This window comes from Embiotoca jacksoni, unplaced genomic scaffold, assembly GCF_022577435.1.
Source record: "Embiotoca jacksoni isolate LCO1_2020_lvr unplaced genomic scaffold, fEmbJac1.0.p SCAF_150, whole genome shotgun sequence".
Lineage (NCBI taxonomy): Eukaryota > Metazoa > Chordata > Actinopteri > Embiotocidae > Embiotoca > Embiotoca jacksoni.
Window position 1 is genome coordinate 66,365 of NW_027185286.1, and position 18,735 is coordinate 85,099.

At 46.7% G+C, this 18,735-nt stretch overlaps 2 protein-coding genes across 3 annotated transcripts; one reads left to right on the plus strand and one right to left on the minus strand.

The window, feature by feature from the left end:
* Nucleotides 1-1,667: 1,667 nt before the first annotated feature.
* hsf1 (heat shock transcription factor 1) lies at nucleotides 1,668-10,321 on the minus strand. 2 transcript variants are annotated; one of them, XM_069149885.1, is made up of 15 exons: nucleotides 9,956-10,320; nucleotides 9,369-9,477; nucleotides 8,614-8,750; nucleotides 8,336-8,460; nucleotides 8,163-8,238; nucleotides 7,458-7,519; nucleotides 7,298-7,376; nucleotides 5,198-5,316; nucleotides 4,944-5,113; nucleotides 4,722-4,866; nucleotides 4,483-4,554; nucleotides 3,852-3,957; nucleotides 2,601-2,654; nucleotides 2,366-2,411; nucleotides 1,668-2,276 (listed from the first exon to the last, which is right to left on the minus strand). In XM_069149885.1, the coding sequence occupies exons 1-15, from the start codon at nucleotides 10,073-10,075 to the stop codon at nucleotides 2,095-2,097; spliced, it is 1,602 nt and encodes a 533-aa protein (XP_069005986.1). In that variant the 5' UTR covers nucleotides 10,076-10,320; the 3' UTR covers nucleotides 1,668-2,094. The 2 variants fall into 2 exon arrangements, with proteins under 2 accessions (XP_069005986.1, XP_069005987.1); XM_069149886.1 differs by lacking the exon at nucleotides 4,483-4,554 and having other exon boundaries at nucleotides 9,956-10,321.
* A 32-nt stretch (nucleotides 10,322-10,353) lies between these two features.
* Nucleotides 10,354-18,097, plus strand: bop1 (BOP1 ribosomal biogenesis factor). The gene is made up of 17 exons (XM_069149884.1): nucleotides 10,354-10,542; nucleotides 10,732-10,985; nucleotides 12,556-12,708; nucleotides 12,804-12,881; nucleotides 13,069-13,223; nucleotides 13,549-13,666; nucleotides 13,880-13,981; nucleotides 14,063-14,275; nucleotides 14,382-14,543; nucleotides 15,170-15,250; nucleotides 15,328-15,397; nucleotides 15,491-15,623; nucleotides 15,721-15,904; nucleotides 15,988-16,279; nucleotides 17,232-17,316; nucleotides 17,450-17,557; nucleotides 17,696-18,097. Exons 2-17 carry the CDS (start codon nucleotides 10,863-10,865, stop codon nucleotides 17,847-17,849), a joined length of 2,211 nt encoding a protein of 736 aa, XP_069005985.1. The 5' UTR covers nucleotides 10,354-10,542; nucleotides 10,732-10,862; the 3' UTR covers nucleotides 17,850-18,097.
* The last annotated feature ends 638 nt before the right edge of the window (nucleotides 18,098-18,735 follow it).

Below are 18,735 nucleotides of genomic sequence, written 5' to 3' on the forward strand. Positions count from 1 at the left end.
GATCATCGACAGGAAGTCACAGATTAATTGTATGTCAATTTTATTATCACCATGACATCATCATCCCCTCTGTATCTAAATGATAGGATCAGCTGTGTTCAAAACATTTGTTTTGCAGTCACAATATTTTAACATTTTCTCTGATCTTTGACCCCAAAATAAAAACAAAATAAAATGCTGAATCACAGAACCGAATTCATGAAAAAAAAAAAGCAACTGTCTGTCCTTCTACATTTAGGCATACATGTAACACGACAATTTATGTGTGTACCAGTGTAACTGAACTACGAACCTGGTATCACAGCTGTCTGTGATCAGTGATGAACTGAACTCTGGATTCACACCTGGACAGGTAACGACAAGGAGACAGAAAATTGATGTTGACAGATGAGGAAAACACTTCACCATTCAGTCAGGTGGACAGTAAACAATGTGTAACATGTAGAGTGTAATCAGATTAACATGTAATCAGATTAACATGTATAATTAACATCTAGAGTGTAATCAGATTAACATCTAGAGTGTACTCAGATTAACATGTATAATTAACATCTAGAGTGTAATCAGATTAACATCTAGAGTGTAATCAGATTAACATGTAGTGTAATCGGATTAACATGTAGAGGGTAATCAGATTAACATGTAGAGTGTAATCAGATTAACATGTACAGTGTTATCAGATTAACATGTAGAGGGTTATCAGATTAACATGTAGAGTGTAATCAGATTAACATGTAGAGGGTCTACTATATCAGGTGAGTCAGTCTTTACTATATCAGAATAATGTATAACTGAATAAATACAGCACATAGAAACACTAAACTGCTCAGCTAGCTCAGTCTGGTTGGAAAAAAGACATCTGATGAACAAAGATATCTGATGAAAAAAGATATCTGATGAACAAAGATATCTGATGAACAAAGATATCTGATGAACAAAGCTATCTGATGAAAAAAAGATATCTGATGAACAAAAACCAAACCGGTCCAGCTAGCCGCTGCTAGGATTGTAAGTGCGTGATTATCCGTGGTGTTACGGTACGGGTGCTCGGAGCAACCAAAAAGGACCAAAAGAGACCCGACTTCACCAAATGGGTCATTTAATAGAACTATAACAAGTAGAAACTACATTATATTACATAGTATATTAAATTCAGTTCTAATTCTATATAGGAGGTGGAGTGATGTTTCTAGTGATGAGCAGGGTGTGATGTCATCATGACCACCCAAAGAACCCGAACCACCCGTAGGACCCGAACCATCCGAAGAACCCGAACCACCCGAAGATCCCGAACCACCCGAAGATCCCGAACCACCCAAAGAACCCTAACCACCCGAAGAATCCGAACCACCCATAGAACCCGAACCACCCAAAGAACCCGAACCACCCAAAGAACCCGAAGATCTCGAACCACCCAAAGAACCCGAACCACCCGTAGGACCTGAACCACCCAAAGAACCTGAACCACCCAAAGATCCCGAACCACCCGTAGAACCCGAACCACCCGTAGAACCCGAGCCACCCGTAGAACTCGGACCACCTGAACTGACCCTCACGTTGGACCACCTCAACACTGCAGGTACCAGTCTCTTTCTTGTCCAGCTGCAGCACAGGTGAGTTGGTTTCCATGGTAACGAGGTGACGGGAGGAAGACAAACACTCGTAACTTAAATATTCAAATTCTTCTTTATATTTATATTTTACACATGAAAACAAAGAAAGCCATAAAATGTGACTTCCACATGCAGAACACGGAGAACCGGGGTCACATGCTCCTGACGGTCTCTGATTAGACCGACAGGTCATCATGTGACTCCGGATCTCTGAGCATCACACTTTTTCTTTTTAACAGCAAACAAACAAACAAACGATTTAATTTAAGCAGCAAAGAAGAAAACTCTAAAATAAAAAGAGTAGAAGAAGAAGACGGGTATATAAACGGGTTAATATCAATCAATGACATCTGCATAATAAAAACATGACCTTTGACCTCATGATTGATCTATAACTGATGGATTGATTTCATCATCTATTGCTCAGTGTCCTGTTGCTATGGTAACTAAGGAGTTGTCACATTCCTGATGAGGTCAGAGGTCAGAGGTCAGAGTCTAGGTGGGCGTCACTCAGCAGGGAGGCTCCCGGGTCATCAGTGGGTGGGTCATGGCTGAAGAAAGGCTGCGCCTCCAGCTCCAGTAGGGACGGCAGGTCGGCCCCGCCCTCCCCGAGGCTGATTGGTTCAGACATCTGAACAGGCGTGTATTGGACCAGCTGTTTCCCTGCACCAATCAGAGAGCAGCATGGTGTCACCATGACAACAGGTATGTTGTGAGGAGTAGCTGTCTCTATAAAGGTGTGTGTCTGTTACCTGTGTGGCTTTCATCACTTCCTTTAGGAGCTTCTTCAGACAGCAGCTGACAGGAAACAGTGACATCACAGTCAAACAGGTGTGACATCATCAACAACACAAACACCTACACAGAAATGACCTCACACCTGTGCATCCACCTGGGCCCTCAGGTAACCAAATCATCTGCTCTTATTCTGAAAATCACTCAGACAGAAAGTGGATACAAAATGAAAGTCAGAAATGTTGAACTCACCGTGTCCAGACTGTCCAGGTCAAAGTCTCCGGGAGGACAGGAAGTACTGAAGAACTGAGGACACACACAAACACAGAGTTAACAGGGAAACACACACGCGCGCGCGCGCACACACACACACACACACACACACAGAGTTAACAGGGACACACACAGAGTTAACAGGGACACACACACACACACACACACACACACACACACACAGAGTTAACAGGGACACACACAGAGTTAACAGGGACACACACACACACACACACACACACACACACACACATACAGAGTTAACAGGGACACACACACACACACACACACACACACACACACACACACACACAGAGTTAACAGGGACACACACACACAGTTAACAAGGAAACACACGTACACACACACACGCGCACACAGAGTTAACAGGGAAACACACACACAGTTAACAGGGACACACACACACACACATACAGAGTTAACAGGGACACACACACACACACACACACACACACACACACACACACACACACACAGTTAACAAGGAAACACACGTACACACACACACACACACACACACAGAGTTAACAGGGACACACACACACACACACAGTTAACAAGGAAACACACGTACACACACACACAGAGTTAACAGGGAAACACACAGAGTTAACAGGGACACACACACACACACATACAGAGTTAACAGGGACACACACACACACACACACACACACACACACACACACACACACACAGAGTTAACAGGGACACACACACACACACACACAGTTAACAAGGAAACACACGTACACACACACACACACACACACAGAGTTAACAGGGACACACACACACACACACACAGTTAACAAGGAAACACACGTACACACACACACAGAGTTAACAGGGAAACACACAGAGTTAACAGGGACACACACACACACACACACACACACACACACACACACACAGAGTTAACAGGGACACACACACACACACACATACACAGTTAACAAGGAAACACACGTACACACACACACGCGCACACAGAGTTAACAGGGAAACACACACACAGTTAACAGGGACACACACACACACACACACACACACACGAAGTTAACAGGGAACCACACACACACACACACAGAGTTAACAGAGAAACACACGCACACACAGTTAACGGGGACACACACACACACACACACAGTTAACGGGGACACACACAGAGTTAATGGAGACACAGACACATTAAGGAGACAGACTGACCTCGATGAGCGGAGACGAGTCGAAGGTGAAGCTTTGTGAGTTCAACACATTCTGAAGGTTCTCCAGACTGTTGTCAATACTGTCCACATGATCAAACAGCTCTGACCTGAGAGACAGACAGGAGGACAGAGACAGGTTTGTTTCTTTGTTTGGTTCTTTAGATAGTTACTGGGACTACTTTCAGCGGTGGATTGATCCACACTTTGTTTGGTTCTTTAGATATTTACTGGGACTCCTTTCAGCGGCGGATTGAGCCACACTCGGTTTGGTTCTTTAGATAGTTACTGGGACTACTTTCAGCGGCGGATTGAGCCACACTTTGTTTGGTTCTTTAGATAGTGACTGGGACTACTTTCAGTGGCGGATTGAGCCACACTCGGTTTGGTTCTTTAGATAGTTACTGGGACTACTTTCAGCGGCGGATTGAGCCACACTTTGTTTGGTTCTTTAGATAGTTACTGGGACTACTTTCAGCGGCGGATTGAGCCACACTTTGTTTGGTTCTTTAGATAGTTACTGGGACTACTTTCAGCGGCAGATTGATCTAATGCACATGAGAAAAGAAAACTGTCAAGCGTCTTCACAGGTATCGTTCATAATGTTATTGATCGTTAAAGATTGATTGATTCACTTGTCAGTTTGTGTCGATACGAAGCGCCAAACGTCAGGTGAGAGTCCACCTGCAGAGGGAGAGGGGCGGGGTCTGAGGGAAACACAGAAGGTTTAGTAACACACCTGATCAATAACAGATCCTGAAACCAACGAATGTTTGATCAGTGATTGGTTGATCTGTACCTGCAGTCACCTGACAGTGTCACACCTGTGTCCAGGTGAACACGGGCGAACACGGGCGAACACGAGTGAATTTACCTGTCGATACAGGCAATGGTCTGACACTTCTGCTGGTGTGAGGCGGGGCCAGAGTGTGATGTGGTGCCAGAGGCAGGTGATTGTCTGGTTGGGGCTGGTGGGAGGAGCCCAGTGGAGGCAGAGCTCATCACAACAATGGGCGTGGCTACAGAAGAGACGGTCTGTATTTATTTGCTGACCTCACTGATAATCTGATCAATATACCGACCCAGGTGTTACTACCTGCTGAGGGGGTGGTTGGAGGAAGCTGCGTCTCGTTGTCCTGGAGGATGGAGTTGATGAAGGTGGTGGGGGAAAGGGGCGTATCCACAGTGACAACTCCCTCCAGAATAGGACACACCTCCACCTCGGGACTGGACGGCTCCTCCTTGATGTCCACTGATTGGCTCTCTCTGCAGGTAAGTCAGGCAGTATGATGGACGTCTGAATGATCAATCACTGACTGAGTACAGGACATTGCTCTGATTGGTCCTCACCCTGGGTCTGTCCAATCACTGACCACATCGTCTAAAGGGGGTGTGGCCACCTCTGTGATGTCAGAGATGATGGGCCCTGAGGTCAGCGGGGAGTCGGCTGAGAAGAGACTGGCTGCAGCCTGCAGAGACGGGAGACAGACATGACTCACTGACGACCAATCACTGATCAACACACTGTGATCTGTGGTCTCTAACTGTTACCTGTCCTGTTACCTGTTAACTGTTACCTGTCCTGTTAACTGTTAACTGTTACTTGTCCTGTTACCCGTTACCTGTCCTGTTACCTGTTAACTGTTACCTATACTGTTAACTGTTAAGTGTCCTGTTACCTGTTCTGTTACCTGTTACCTATCCTGTTAAGTGTCCTGTTACCTGTCCTATTACCCGTTACCCGTCCTATTGCCTGTTACCTGTCCTGTTACCCGTTAACTGTCCTGTTACCTGTCCTACTACCTGTTACCCGTTACATGTCCTGTTACCTGTTCTGTTGTCCGTCCTGTTACCTATCCTATTACTTGTTACCCATCCCATTACCTGTTAACTGTTACCTGTCCTGTTAACTGTGCTGTTACCTGTTAACTGTTACTTGTCCTGTTACCCGTTACCTGTCCTGTTACCTGTTAACTGTTACCTATCCTATTAACTGTTAAGTGTCCTGTTACCTGTCCTGTTACCCGTCCTGTTACCTGTCCTATTGCCTGTCCTGTTACCTGTTACCTGTTACCCGTTACCTGTCCTATTACCTGTTCTGTTACCTGTCCTATTACCTGTTACCCGTTACCTGTCCTATTACCTGTTACCCGTTACCTGTCCTATTACCTGTTACCCGTTACCTGTCCTGTTACCTGTCCTGTTAACCGTCCTATTACCTGTTACCCATTACCTGTCCTGTTACCTGTCCTGTTACCTGTCCTATTACCTGTTACCCGTTACCTGTCCTGCTACCCGTCCTGTTACCCGTTACCTGTCCTGTTACCTGTTACCTGTCCTGTTACCTGTCCTATTACCCGTTACCTGTCCTGTTACCTGTCCTGTTACCTGTCCTATTACCTGTTACCCGTTACCTGTCCTATTACCTGTCCTGTTACCCGTCCTGCTACCTGTCCTGTTACCTGTCACCTGTCCTATTACCTGTTACCCATTACCTGTCCTGTTACCCGTCCTGTTACCCGTCCTGTTACCTGTTACCCATTACTTGTCCGGTTACCTATCCTGTTAACTGTTAAGTGTCCTGTTACCTATCCTGTTCACTGTTAAGTGTCCTGTTACCTGTTACCCATCCTGTTACCTGTTACCTGTCCTATTATCTGTCCTGTTACCTGTCCTATTACCTGTCCTATTACCTGTTACCCGTTCCCTGTCCTGTTACCCGTCCTATTACCCGTTACCTGTCCTGTTACCCGTTACCTGTCCTGTTACCTGTCCTATTACCCATTACCTGTCCTGTTACGTGTCCTGTTACCTGTCCTATTACCCGTTACCCGTCACCTGTCCTGTTACCTGTACCTGTCCTGTTACCTGTTACCTGTCCTGTTACCTGTCCTATTACCTGTCCTGTTACCTGTTGCCCGTCCTTTTACCTGTTACCCGTTACCTGTCCTTTTACCTGTTACCCGTCCTGTTACCTGTCTTATTACCCGTTACCTGTCCTATTACCTGTTACCTATTACTTGTCCTGTTACCTATCCTGTTAACTGTTAAGTGTCATGTTACCTGTTACCTATCCTGTTCACTGTTAAGTATCCTGTTACCTGTTACCCGTCCTGTTACCTGTCCTGTTATCTGTCCTGTTACCTGTCCTATTACCTGTTACCCGTTCCCTGTCCTGTTACCCATCCTGTTACCCGTTACCTGTCCTGTTACCCGTTACCTGTCCTGTTACCTGTCCTATTACCTGTTACCCGTTCCCTGTCCTGTTACCCATCCTGTTACCCGTTACCTGTCCTGTTACCCGTTACCTGTCCTGTTACCTGTCCTATTACCCGTTACCTGTCCTGTTACCTGTCCTATTACCCGTAAATTCCTTCCTGAGCTGAGTTGAACTGCTTCTGCCTTAAAATCTATATCGTGATGCAAACAGGTGAGTCTGAGGCAGGTTACCTGCATGTGCTCCAATGAGAAGGGCCGGCTGTATTTGGGCAGGGAGTGGGTGGAGCTGGAGTCGTTGAGCATCAGAGGACTTCAGACAGAGACAGGAGTTGGTGAGTATGATGACCAGCAGCTGGAAACATGTGAATGTGTCTATTAGTGGTGAACTTACATCTTCCTCTTGACTCCCAGGATCCTGTTGGACTGGACCAGAGACACCAGGAACTGGATCAGCTGCAGACAGACAGCGAAGCATTACTTCAACTGAAAGCTAAGCTAATGTGCTAATATGGTTATGTAGCTCCCGTTAGCATCATGCAGCATGTGTGCTAACAGACTCCTATAGGCTGATCCGTGTGGTGACACACTGTCAGGTCAGCATGTATACCTCGTCCTCAGGTGACCTCACACCTAATCCTCCCCATCCAAGAGAACTCTGTGTACACAACGGTACATCCACTGCATTCCACCGTGTTGTACCGCGTTTCACTGTGTTCTACCACGTTCTACTGTTTCTACTGCGTTCCACCACCTTTCACTGTGTTCTACTGTTTCTACTGCGTTCCACCGCATTCTGTTTCTACTGCGTTTCACTGTGTTCTACCACGTTCTACTGTTTCTACTGCGTTCCACCACCTTTCACTGTGTTCTACTGTTTCTACTGCGTTCCACCGCATTCTGTTTCTACTGCGTTTCACTGTGTTCTACCACGTTCTACTGTTTCTACTGTGTTCTACTGCATTCTACCGTGTTGTACCGCGTTTCACTGTTCTACTGTTTCTAGCGCGTTCTACTGCGTTTCACTGTTCTACTGTTTCTAGCACGTTCTACCATGTTCCACTGCATTCTCCCAGTACTCAGGCCCACATGTCTGTACCTTGTTGACGACCTTCTGTTGCTGAACGTGTTTCTGTCTCAGACTGGCCACCTCCCTCCACAGAGCCTCGTTCTCACTGGAACACATGAAAGAACAGGCTTCAGTCTGCTGGACTGATGGCAGGAACCCTGTGAGGTTCTAGTTCTAGGTCTGGTTCTCTTTGCAGTTCTTACTGTTTCATGGCGATGATCCTTGAGTCGATGGTTTCCTGTTTTCCCTTCATCACCTGGACATCGCCCAGGATTTTGGTCACTTCATCTGAAGAGATCTTCACTTCTTCCTGACGTACAGATGACACCTGAACCAATCAGATCAGCGATACTGTTACCGTGGAGAGCATGGACACATCGCAAAATGGAATTGTAGCTGCAGGTTTATAGGTTTCTTTTTCCGCCTGCTCGGTTTATATTAATAATAAAAAAAATATACAGGTGTTCTCAGGTGTACGTACGTTGGTGACTTTGCGTTTAATGTTTTCCAGCAGGTGTTCTTGTCCCCTGATGAAGAACGGGTGCTGGAACTCGGTGTCGTCTCTCTCTGGTTTCACCAAACCACCCTGCTCGATGTGCACCACCTTACGGAACCCATCTGAGAACATCAGCAGAGCTATCAATAAACTACCCCCACCTGCTCCTCACCATCTGCTCCTCACCTCCTCCTCACCTGCTCCTCACCTGCTCCCACCTCACCTGCTCCCCACCTGCTACTCACCTCCTCCTCACCATCTGCTCCTCACCTGCTCCCCACCTGCTACTCACCTGCTACTCACCATCTGCTCCTCACCTGCTCCTCACCTGCTCCCACCTCACCTGCTCCCCACCTGCTACTCACCTCCTCCTCACCATCTGCTCCTCACCTGCTCCTCACCTCCTCCTCACCATCTGCTCCTCACCTGCTCCCCACCTGCTACTCACCTCCTCCTCACCATCTGCTCCTCACCTCCTCCTCACCATCTGCTCCTCACCTGCTCCCCACCTGCTACTCACCTCCTCCTCACCATCTGCTCCTCACCTCCTCCTCACCATCTGCTCCTCACCTGCTCCCCACCTGCTACAGGTGTTCTCAGGTATTCCTCACTTAAGTGTCTGAATAACTGATCAGTTGTTGTTTATATATTGATCAGTTGTTTATATATTGATCAGTTGTTGTTTATATATTGATCAGTTGTTGTTACTATTGAGAGCAGCAGTAACAGCTGATACTCACACATGTTGAGCTGCCTGATGAAGCTGGCCATGTTGTTGTGCTTGAAGAACTTTGGTAGAACCTCTTTAGAGAACCGACCCTGATCGAACACATGGAAGCTGGTTCCACTCTGACACAAAGAACACAAACCAATGGATCATGGACCGTTAACATCTTCCACACTGAACGGTGATGTGTTATTGATCAGTGATCACAGTGTATTGATCCTCTCTGACTGATCAACATCACAAACCTTCTCAATAAAATACAATCTCAATCCATCCTTTTCAAAATAATACAACTTTCTGTAAACGTCATAAAAACATCTGAACCAATCAGCTTTTAGATCCCATAATGCCTTGCGGCCGCGAGGTTATTGTTAGCTAGGCTAAATGACGTTAGAGCAAATGGGGCTCAAAGTCGGACAAAAATCGAACCGGCTTGATCGATCGGCGGTGATCGACTCTGATCACCTGGTTCCGGTACCTATACGGCCATCTGTTAGCTGTGTGGTGTGAGGCTAACTGTTTACATCCAGTTGAATTTGTGAGGACGCTGCCTGCTAATTGTTAGCAGTTAGCTCTGCTCAGGGAAGCTAACATGCTAACCGGGCTCCAGCAGATCAGCGGGTCGGTGTCCGGGTCCTCCACCAGGGTCCAGAGCTTCGTTAGGAATGCCGGGACGTTCCCGCCGCCCAGCACAGCACCTCCTCCTCCTGGACACTCCATCAACAATCCCAAATCAAACACACAGCGGAGCTAATCTGAGCCAAGATGCTAACAGTTAGCCCGCCGCTAGCGCCATCCTCAAAGAGCCAAACACACAAATGAACTGCGCTGCGTTAGAGGACACGGTCCGGTCGGGACCACAGCTCGGTCCTGGACTCTGCCGGGCTCGGTTCTGGACTCTGCCAGGCTCGGCCGGTCTCCAGAGGACTCTTTAAACTCAGCAGCGGAAAATTCCAACAAATCCGATCAAACTAACAACTGCGTAGCCAGAGAGCGGGCGCACACTGATGGCGTCACAACAGAACGTAACGTCAACGTTTGGTGGCGTTGTGACGTAGGAGACCGTAATCCGGATAATTTCTAATTAAAAACACCGACTGATTTAAAGAACCTTCCTGGGATTCATGAAATAAAGAGAATTTTATTTGTAACGGAACCGGAACAAGGTTTAAACAACCAACAGACACGTAAGCAAACCGTCATGTAACAACATACAACATGTATGTAACATGTAAACACGACATCTATGTGAGGAGGATGTGGTTCTGGAATAAGTCCTGCTATAAATAAAGAGAACTTTATTCATAACAGAACCGGAAAAAGGTTTTAGTAACTGACATGTACATAAATAAACGCCATGTTTGTGGCCGTTTCAGGAGACTTTAACCGAACTGGAACCTTTAATCAGTATGTTGCTCTCCGGAGCAGCAGGAGGCGGTAATGAGCCGATCAGCTGGAGGCCAACCTCCGGAAAACAAGACGAAGAAGAAGAAGCCAACGTGGTCTGATGGAGGAGCGCAGCAAAAACATGCTGAGCAACGAACCGAGAGAAGGGATGAAGAAAGTCCGCGAGAAGACCGTCAAGAAGAGGAGTAACGAGGAGGAGGACCGGGACCGGGACCGGGAGCAGGTGAGAAACTTCAGACTGACTGGGTGAACAGGGGAGAAACTGGCGGCGAGCCGTTAGCATGCTAACCGGTGCATGGAAACACGCTGCTGTGTGTTGGAAGAAGAAACGTGTTGAAAAACGGGATTAAGAGAAACAGCAGAATTTTGCGGATTAGCAACATCTGTACCGTGAGTGCAGCTCTCATGGCTGATAGTTCAGATGGTGAGAGGGATGATACAGAGAAATATAAACAATATTTATCTTCAATTATATGGACAAAGTATGGAGCGAGTTTAAATATTTAGAGCTGTGGTTTGAGGAAAGATGCTTGTGGAGAACTCTTATTAAGCATATTGAAACTAAATGTAAAAAGGTGCTCAATGTTATGAGATGAGTTTCTGGCTATGAATGTGGAGCAGATAAACAGTCACTGCTGGACATCTATAGGGCCATCATAGGGTTAACCCTAACCCCATCATGTACAGATTATGGATGTAGGAGCAGCAGCCAAGAGTTCATCAGAAACATGAGACAGAATCCAGTTCAGAGCTCTGAGACTCAGCATGCTGCAAATAAATCCTCCCAAACAACGCAAAGCTGATGAGTTCCCATCTCATCTCATCACATCTCATCTCATCTCATTTATCTGACTCTTTTATCCAAAGCTACTTACAATAAGTTCATTTCAACCATGAGGGTACAAAACCAGAACAACAAGAATCAAGAAAATATAATTTCTTCCAGAAAGCCAAACTACAAAGTTCTATCAGTAAGTTCCATTTTAAGATACTAAAGTTCTACTGTTCAAGGTAAAGGAGGAGGAGGAGGAGGAGGAGGAGGAGAGGAGTAGTGTGAGTGAATCTAGGAGGTTAAAGTTGAGCTGCTGCATTCTGGATGAGCTGCAGAGGTCAGATGGTACTAACAGGTAGACGGTTAAAACGGTAATGAAACTATCACCCTGAAACTCCACACTCCGGTACAGTAGGTGGCGGCATGCACCTATTCAAGTTGGTTGCGATCCGCCAATTAAATCGGAGCGAGAACACTCCATGGAGATGACCAGAGAGTAACGTTCACAGACCGGAGCCGGACCGAACCGCAAACCGGACCGAGCCCAACCAATCCCCACACGAGTTAAAGATCCGCAGAGAAACGTTAAAATGCTTAAAATGTTCACATTCTGAATGGAGTTCTGAATGGAGACCGGCTGTATCTGTCAGGTCGATGGTCCTGTTAGCAGAAGCTTAGTTAGTGTTTTATTAAGTGTAAACAGCAGCTCACTGCACATGTGCGATGACAGGTTTGTTTTCAGTGTGACTCCATTAATTTACAGACTGCTGCTGTTAGCATGTTAGCTCTGCTGTTTGTGTCAGCAGAGATAAATAATTTTTCAACACAGACAAAACTCCATTCATTATCTGACGGTTTTAGGATGTTTAGCTTACAGTCAGACTTTAATGTTCCTCACACATTGTTTAAACAACAGAAATCAAGTCCTGCTTTGAAGATATTTATATTTGACATAAAACACTTTCAATGTTTGTTCATCTAAAATTCTCAGATTTTTGAACTGGTTCTGTTTCTTCTTTAGATTTTCAACTTCAACAACAGACCAGCTGAGGAAGAGGAGGACGATGAAAGCGAGGACAGCGTCTACTCAGGACTGGAGGATTCTGGGAGTGACAGCGAGGAAGAGGAGGGTTCACATGATGATGGCGGTGAAGAGGAGGGACAGAGTCAGCAGGTGGGTAACCTGTGTGTTATTCCAACAGCTGATTGGCTGTTTGTGACTCACCTGTTCTCCTAAAGAACGTCACCTGTGTTCTGTTCTACCTGCAGTCAGAGGAGGAGGAGGAGAAGAAGAAAAAGAAGAAGAAGGGAGGAGACGAGTACGAGCACGACTCTTCAGATGAAGAGGTGAGACGAGCTCGTATTCACGACTCTGAGGTTCCTCTTTACATGTTCTGGCAGGTTCTCTCATGTTCCTCGGTCGTCTCCCTCTAGGTTCTCTCAGGGTTCCTCTTCAGGGTCGTGTTCAGTTCCGTTCTCCGTCTTCTGTTGTTTTCTAATGTTCTCCAATGTCGTGGTTCTGGTCGTTCTGCAGGACATCAGGAACACAGTAGGGAACATTCCCATGGAGTGGTACAAAGACTTTCCTCACATTGGTTACGATCTGGACGGGAAGAAGATCTTTAAGCCAATCAGGAACAAGGACGAGCTCGACGACTTCCTGGACAAAATGGAGAACCCGGACTACTGGTGAGCTGGCTAGAGAATGCTAAGAGGGACAGACGGACGGACGAACAGACTTTATTTATCCCTCAAAGGGAAATTTTTACATTACAGCAGCATATACAGGACAAAGCAATAAAAATGACAAATATAAAGTAGCGGTAGTAAAAAAATATTAGTACTTTTTTTTAAATGCACATTATATACAAATAAAAAAAGAATAATATTAAACTAAACTTAATTAAACAAACAGCAGTGCAACGGTGTTATTGTTGTGTGATGGATTTAGACAGAGGTGAGTTATTGTAAAGTCTTCTTCACCAGTTAATGCTGCTAACGTGTCTTTCCGCAGGAAAACGGTCCACAACAAGCAGACAGGAAGTGACATGGTGCTGTCCGACGAACAGGTGGAGCTGGTCAACCGTCTCCAGAGAGGACAGTTCGGAGACGTCAACTTCAACGAGTACCAGGTACACTCAGGTGAAACAGTCAGGCTCCGACCAGACTCAGGAAGCATGTTCCTGGTGTTTTCAGGTAAAGCTTCATTCACCTTTGTCTGCCAGACACCAGGACGCACCTGAACACATCTGGAGACTTGTTAATGCAAACTCTTAAATGTTACAATCAGTAGATACAGAGAATGTTACCTGTTATTGATGTTTGCTCCCCTCCCCCTTCCTCAGCCCTCCGTGGACTTCTTCAGTAATGATGTCATGCTTCATCCGGTCTCTAACAGACCTGCAGATAAACGGAGTTTCATCCCGTCACTAACTGAAAAGGAGAAGGTAAAAAAAAAACTGTCTGTCTGTCTCCCTTCACCTGTCTTTCTGTCTCCACCTGTCTGACTCTCACCTGTCTGTCTGCAGGTGTCTAAACTGGTCCATGCTATAAAGATGGGTTGGATCAAGCCTCGGCGGGTGGAGGAGGACAGCAGGGGCCGCTACTACGACCTGTGGACCACTGAGGACTCTTCTATCCTGTCCAAACACAGGATGCACCTGCCCGCCCCCAAAACCCCTCTACCTGGTCACCAGGAGTCCTACAACCCCCCGCCGGAGTACCTGTTCACTGACGAGGAGGTGCGTCACCTGGTGACCTCACCTGGTTTTAAAATGGAGCAGATTAAAAAACAGAAATCTTTACCTGTAAATTTCCCCACCTGTCCGTCTCCCTGTCCATCCACAGCGGTCCCTGTGGGAGCAGCAGGATCCGTCAGACAGGAAGCTGCCGTTTGTTCCGATGAGGTTCTCGAGTCTCCGTCAGGTTCCGTCATTTTCTCGTTTCATCCACGAGAGGTTTGAACGCTGCCTCGACCTTTACCTGTGTCCTCGTCAGAGGAAGATGAGGGTCAGTACGTCTGTCTGTCTCTCATTCTGTCTGTCTCTCTCTCTCTCTCTCTCTCATTCTCTCATTCTGTCTGTCTGTCTCTCATTCTGTCTGTCTCTTATTCTCTGTCTGTCTGTCTCTCATTCTGTCTGTCTGTCTGTCTCTCATTCTGTCTGTCTCTTATTCTCTGTCTGTCTGTCTGTCTCTCATTCTGTCTGTCTGCCTCTCATTCTGTCTGTCTGTCTGTCTCTCATTCTGTCTGTCTGCCTCTCATTCTGTCTGTCTGTCTGTCTCTTATTCTCTGTCTGTCTGTCTGTCTCTCATTCTGTCTGTCTGCCTCTCATTCTGTCTGTCTGTCTGTCTCTCATTCTGTCTGTCTCTTATTCTCTGTCTGTCTGCCTCTCATTCTGTCTGTCTGTCTGTCTCTCATTCTGTCTGTCTCTTATTCTCTGTCTGTCTGTCTCTCATTCTGTCTGTCTCTTATTCTCTGTCTGTCTGTCTGGCTCTCATTCTGTCTGTCTCTCTCTCATTCTGTCTGTCTGTCTGTCTCTCATTCTGTCTGTCTCTTATTCTCTGTCTGTCTGTCTCTCATTCTGTCTGTCTGTCTGTCTCTCATTCTGTCTGCCTCTCATTCTGTCTGTCTGCAGGTGAACGTTAATCCAGAGGATTTGATCCCCAAACTGCCAAAACCAAAAGACCTGCAGCCATTTCCAACAACACAGTCTCTGGTAAACATGCACGCACGCACACACACACACACATATAGTCAGGTGACTGTCACTGACATCATCTTCCTGTGTTTCAGGTGTATCGAGGTCACAGTGGTTTGGTTCGTTCCATCAGTGTGTCTCCATCAGGACAGTGGCTGGCTTCAGGTAACAGCATCCACCTGTCAATCACTTGTTAATCATCCGTTAATAAATCGTGATAAATTATAATCTGTCAGGTGATAATTTATTTATTTCCAGGTAGTGATGACGGCTCCGTCAGGTTCTGGGAGGTTTGTTCGTCTCGCTGTATGAAGACGGTCCAGGTGGGCGGAGCTGTGAAGAGTGTCGCCTGGAATCCAAACTCTTCTGTCTGTCTGCTGGCTGTCGCCCTGTAAGGACCTGTCTGTCTGCTCACCTGTCTGACCGCTCACCTGTCTGTCTGTCCACCTGTCTGTCTGCTCACCTGTCTCACTCTCTTTCTGTTTCAGGGACTCGGTGGTCTTGATCCTGTCTCCGTCTCTGGCAGACAGACAGGTCCTCTCGTCATCAGAGCGACTCCTGGTTGGTCAGCAGGAGGGCGAGTCTTCAGAAGGGGAGGGGCCTATTGTCTGGTGCGAGGCTGATGGGGAGGAGCTAAACCAGGGGATCCGCCTTAAAATACAACATCCCAAAGTGAGAAAGGCTTCTGATTGGTTGAGTTTGAGACTGTGGTCCAGACCTGGACTTGACTAACTGGTCGGTGTTGGTGTCCTCAGGCTGTCCACCAGGTGGCGTGGCACACTAAAGGAGACTACCTGGCTTCTGTGATGCCAGACCATTCCAGCCACCTGCAGGTATTTATCCATCAGGTGAGCCGGAGGCGGAGCCAGAACCCCTTCAGGAAGAACAAAGGTCTGGTTCAGTGTGTGTCCTTCCACCCGGTCCGGCCCTACTTCTTCGTGGCCACGCAGCGCACCGTCCGGATCTACAACCTGGTCAAACAGGAAATGACCAAAAAACTACAGGCCAACTCCAAGTGGATCTCCAGCATCGCTGTGCACCCAGGGGGTAACCAGATCCACCAGAACCTCTAGAACACCAGAACCTCTAGAACACCAGATCCACTAGAACACCAGAACCTCTAGAACACCAGATCCACTAGAACACCAGAACCACTAGAACCCCAGATCCTCTAGAACCACTAGAACACCAGATCCTCTAGAACCACTAGAACACCAAATCCTCTAGATCAGGGGTGTCAAACTCATTTTAGTTAAGGGGCCACATACTGCCCACTTTGATCTCAAGTGGGCCAGACCAGTAAAATCATAGAATAATAACGCATACATAACGACAATATTTCTCTCTGTTTAAATCATTGGTGAAGGTTTTTGGATGATAAACCCTATTTTAAGGTCTTTCTACAATAAACTAGAAACATAAAGACCAAAAACTCAGACATCAGCCCACTGTTTATCTGCCCCGGCTCTCCTCTGCAGATTCCCTCGCTTTGTGACGCGTTTGACGTCAAACGCGTCACAAAGCGAGCAGCGAGCTGCTGCCTCCGGAGCAGACGTCACATTTACGCTGTTTTTGAAGCAATTACTGGATCGATTAAAAAAAAAAAAATTACAAAACGTTTGTACTCATAAACCTCCATATTCTCATAGAAATGCAATTTATGTCTTTCTGTAATTTTCACACTTAGCAAAGTCATCCGGCGGGCCGAGCTGGACCCCCTGGCGGGCCGGATCCGGCCCACGGGCCGTATGTTTGACACCCCTGCTCTAGAACTACTAGAACACTAGATCCTCTAGAACCAATATGTATTTAAAGACATTTAAATTTGGGGAGTGGGGGGGATTAAAAATGGTCTAATCAACCAAAAAATTTCACAGACCCCCTACACTGTTGAAGACCTCTGCTCTAGAACACCAAATCCTCGGGGGCCGCCAACATTAAAATGATGTCATCACTACTGGGGGTGGAGTCTGTTTCTCACCTGCCTGTCTGTATTCAGGTGATCATGTGATCTGTGGGAGTTATGACTGCAGGCTGAGCTGGTTCGACCTCGACCTCTCAACCAAACCCTACAAGATGCTGCGGTACGTACCTGTCAATCACTCTGACTCCTGTCAATCACCTGCGCATTAGTTAGTGTTGCTCAATAGTTTCAAGTTATGGATCTGTGATGATTTCTTGTGTTTGTTGATGGAACTGATCACTTCCTGTCTGCAGACACCATAAGAAGGCAGTGAGGGGCGTGGCCTACCACAGAGCTTACCCGCTGTTCGCTTCAGCGTCTGATGACGGATCAGTCATCGTGTGTCACGGGACCGTCTACAAGTAAACACACAAACACACAACAACACTTGTTGATCCACAACAACACGTATTGATACAAAACACAACAACAACACTTTGATACACAACAACACTTTTTGATCCACAACAACAACAATGATTTATTGATCCCCCCTCCAGTGACCTGCTGCAGAACCCGCTGATCGTCCCTGTGAAGGTCCTCAGAGGTCATGTGATCACTCATGACCTCGGTGTTCTGGACGTGACCTTTCACCCCACACAGCCCTGGATCTTCTCGTCTGGAGCCGACGCCACCATCCGCCTCTTCACCTAGCAACCTGCCCAGCAACCTGCTGCCCCCCTCTGCTGGGGGAGGGGCTTGTCAGACCACCTGTGGTATCCCAGCAGCGGTCGGTGGTGGTTGCTAGGATAACACAGGCTGTTGTTTTCTGTAGTTTGTTTTTATGAAACGTTCTGACTGTTTGTTTACCAACACACAGAGCAGGTCGTCCTGGTGTTGCCATGGGGAGATGGACCTCTTCATGTTGAAATGTTAATAAATCCAGTTTGTTCTGAATAAAATGTGTTTTTCCTCCCAATGACCTCACACGCATGTTTGTTTTATCATGTTTTAACACGGACAGAACAAATAATAAACATCAATGAGCATTTTTAAAGGATTAAAATTCAATGAAAATCCACTAAACAGGATCTGTTACCATGGTGATGTCTCTGGGTTTTCAGGACCTGTCTCTCCCGTCTCTCCTGTCTCCTCCTCATGTCTCATCCTGTTTCTCCTGTCTCCTCCTCATGTCTCATCCTGTTTCTCCTGTCTCCTCCTCATGTCTCATCCTGTTTCTCCTGTCTCCTCCTCTGTCTCATCCTGTCTCTCCTGTCTCCTCCTCTGTTTCTTCCTATCTCCTGTCTCATCCTCTGTCTCTCCTGTCTCCTCTGTTTCCTCCTATCTCCTGTCTCCTCCTCTGTCTCATCCTGTCTCATCCTGTCTCCTCTGTCTCCAGTGATCATTATGATCTATACATCTTTGTGTTTTTACTGATATCGTCCTCCAACAGAGAATGAAGGTCGTGATGATGATGAGGGTGGTGATGGAGAGGATGATGAAGGTTGTGATGGAGAGGATGATGAAGGTTGTGATAGAGATGATGAAGGTTGTGATGATGATGAGGGTGATGAAGGTTGTAATGGAGATGATGATGAAA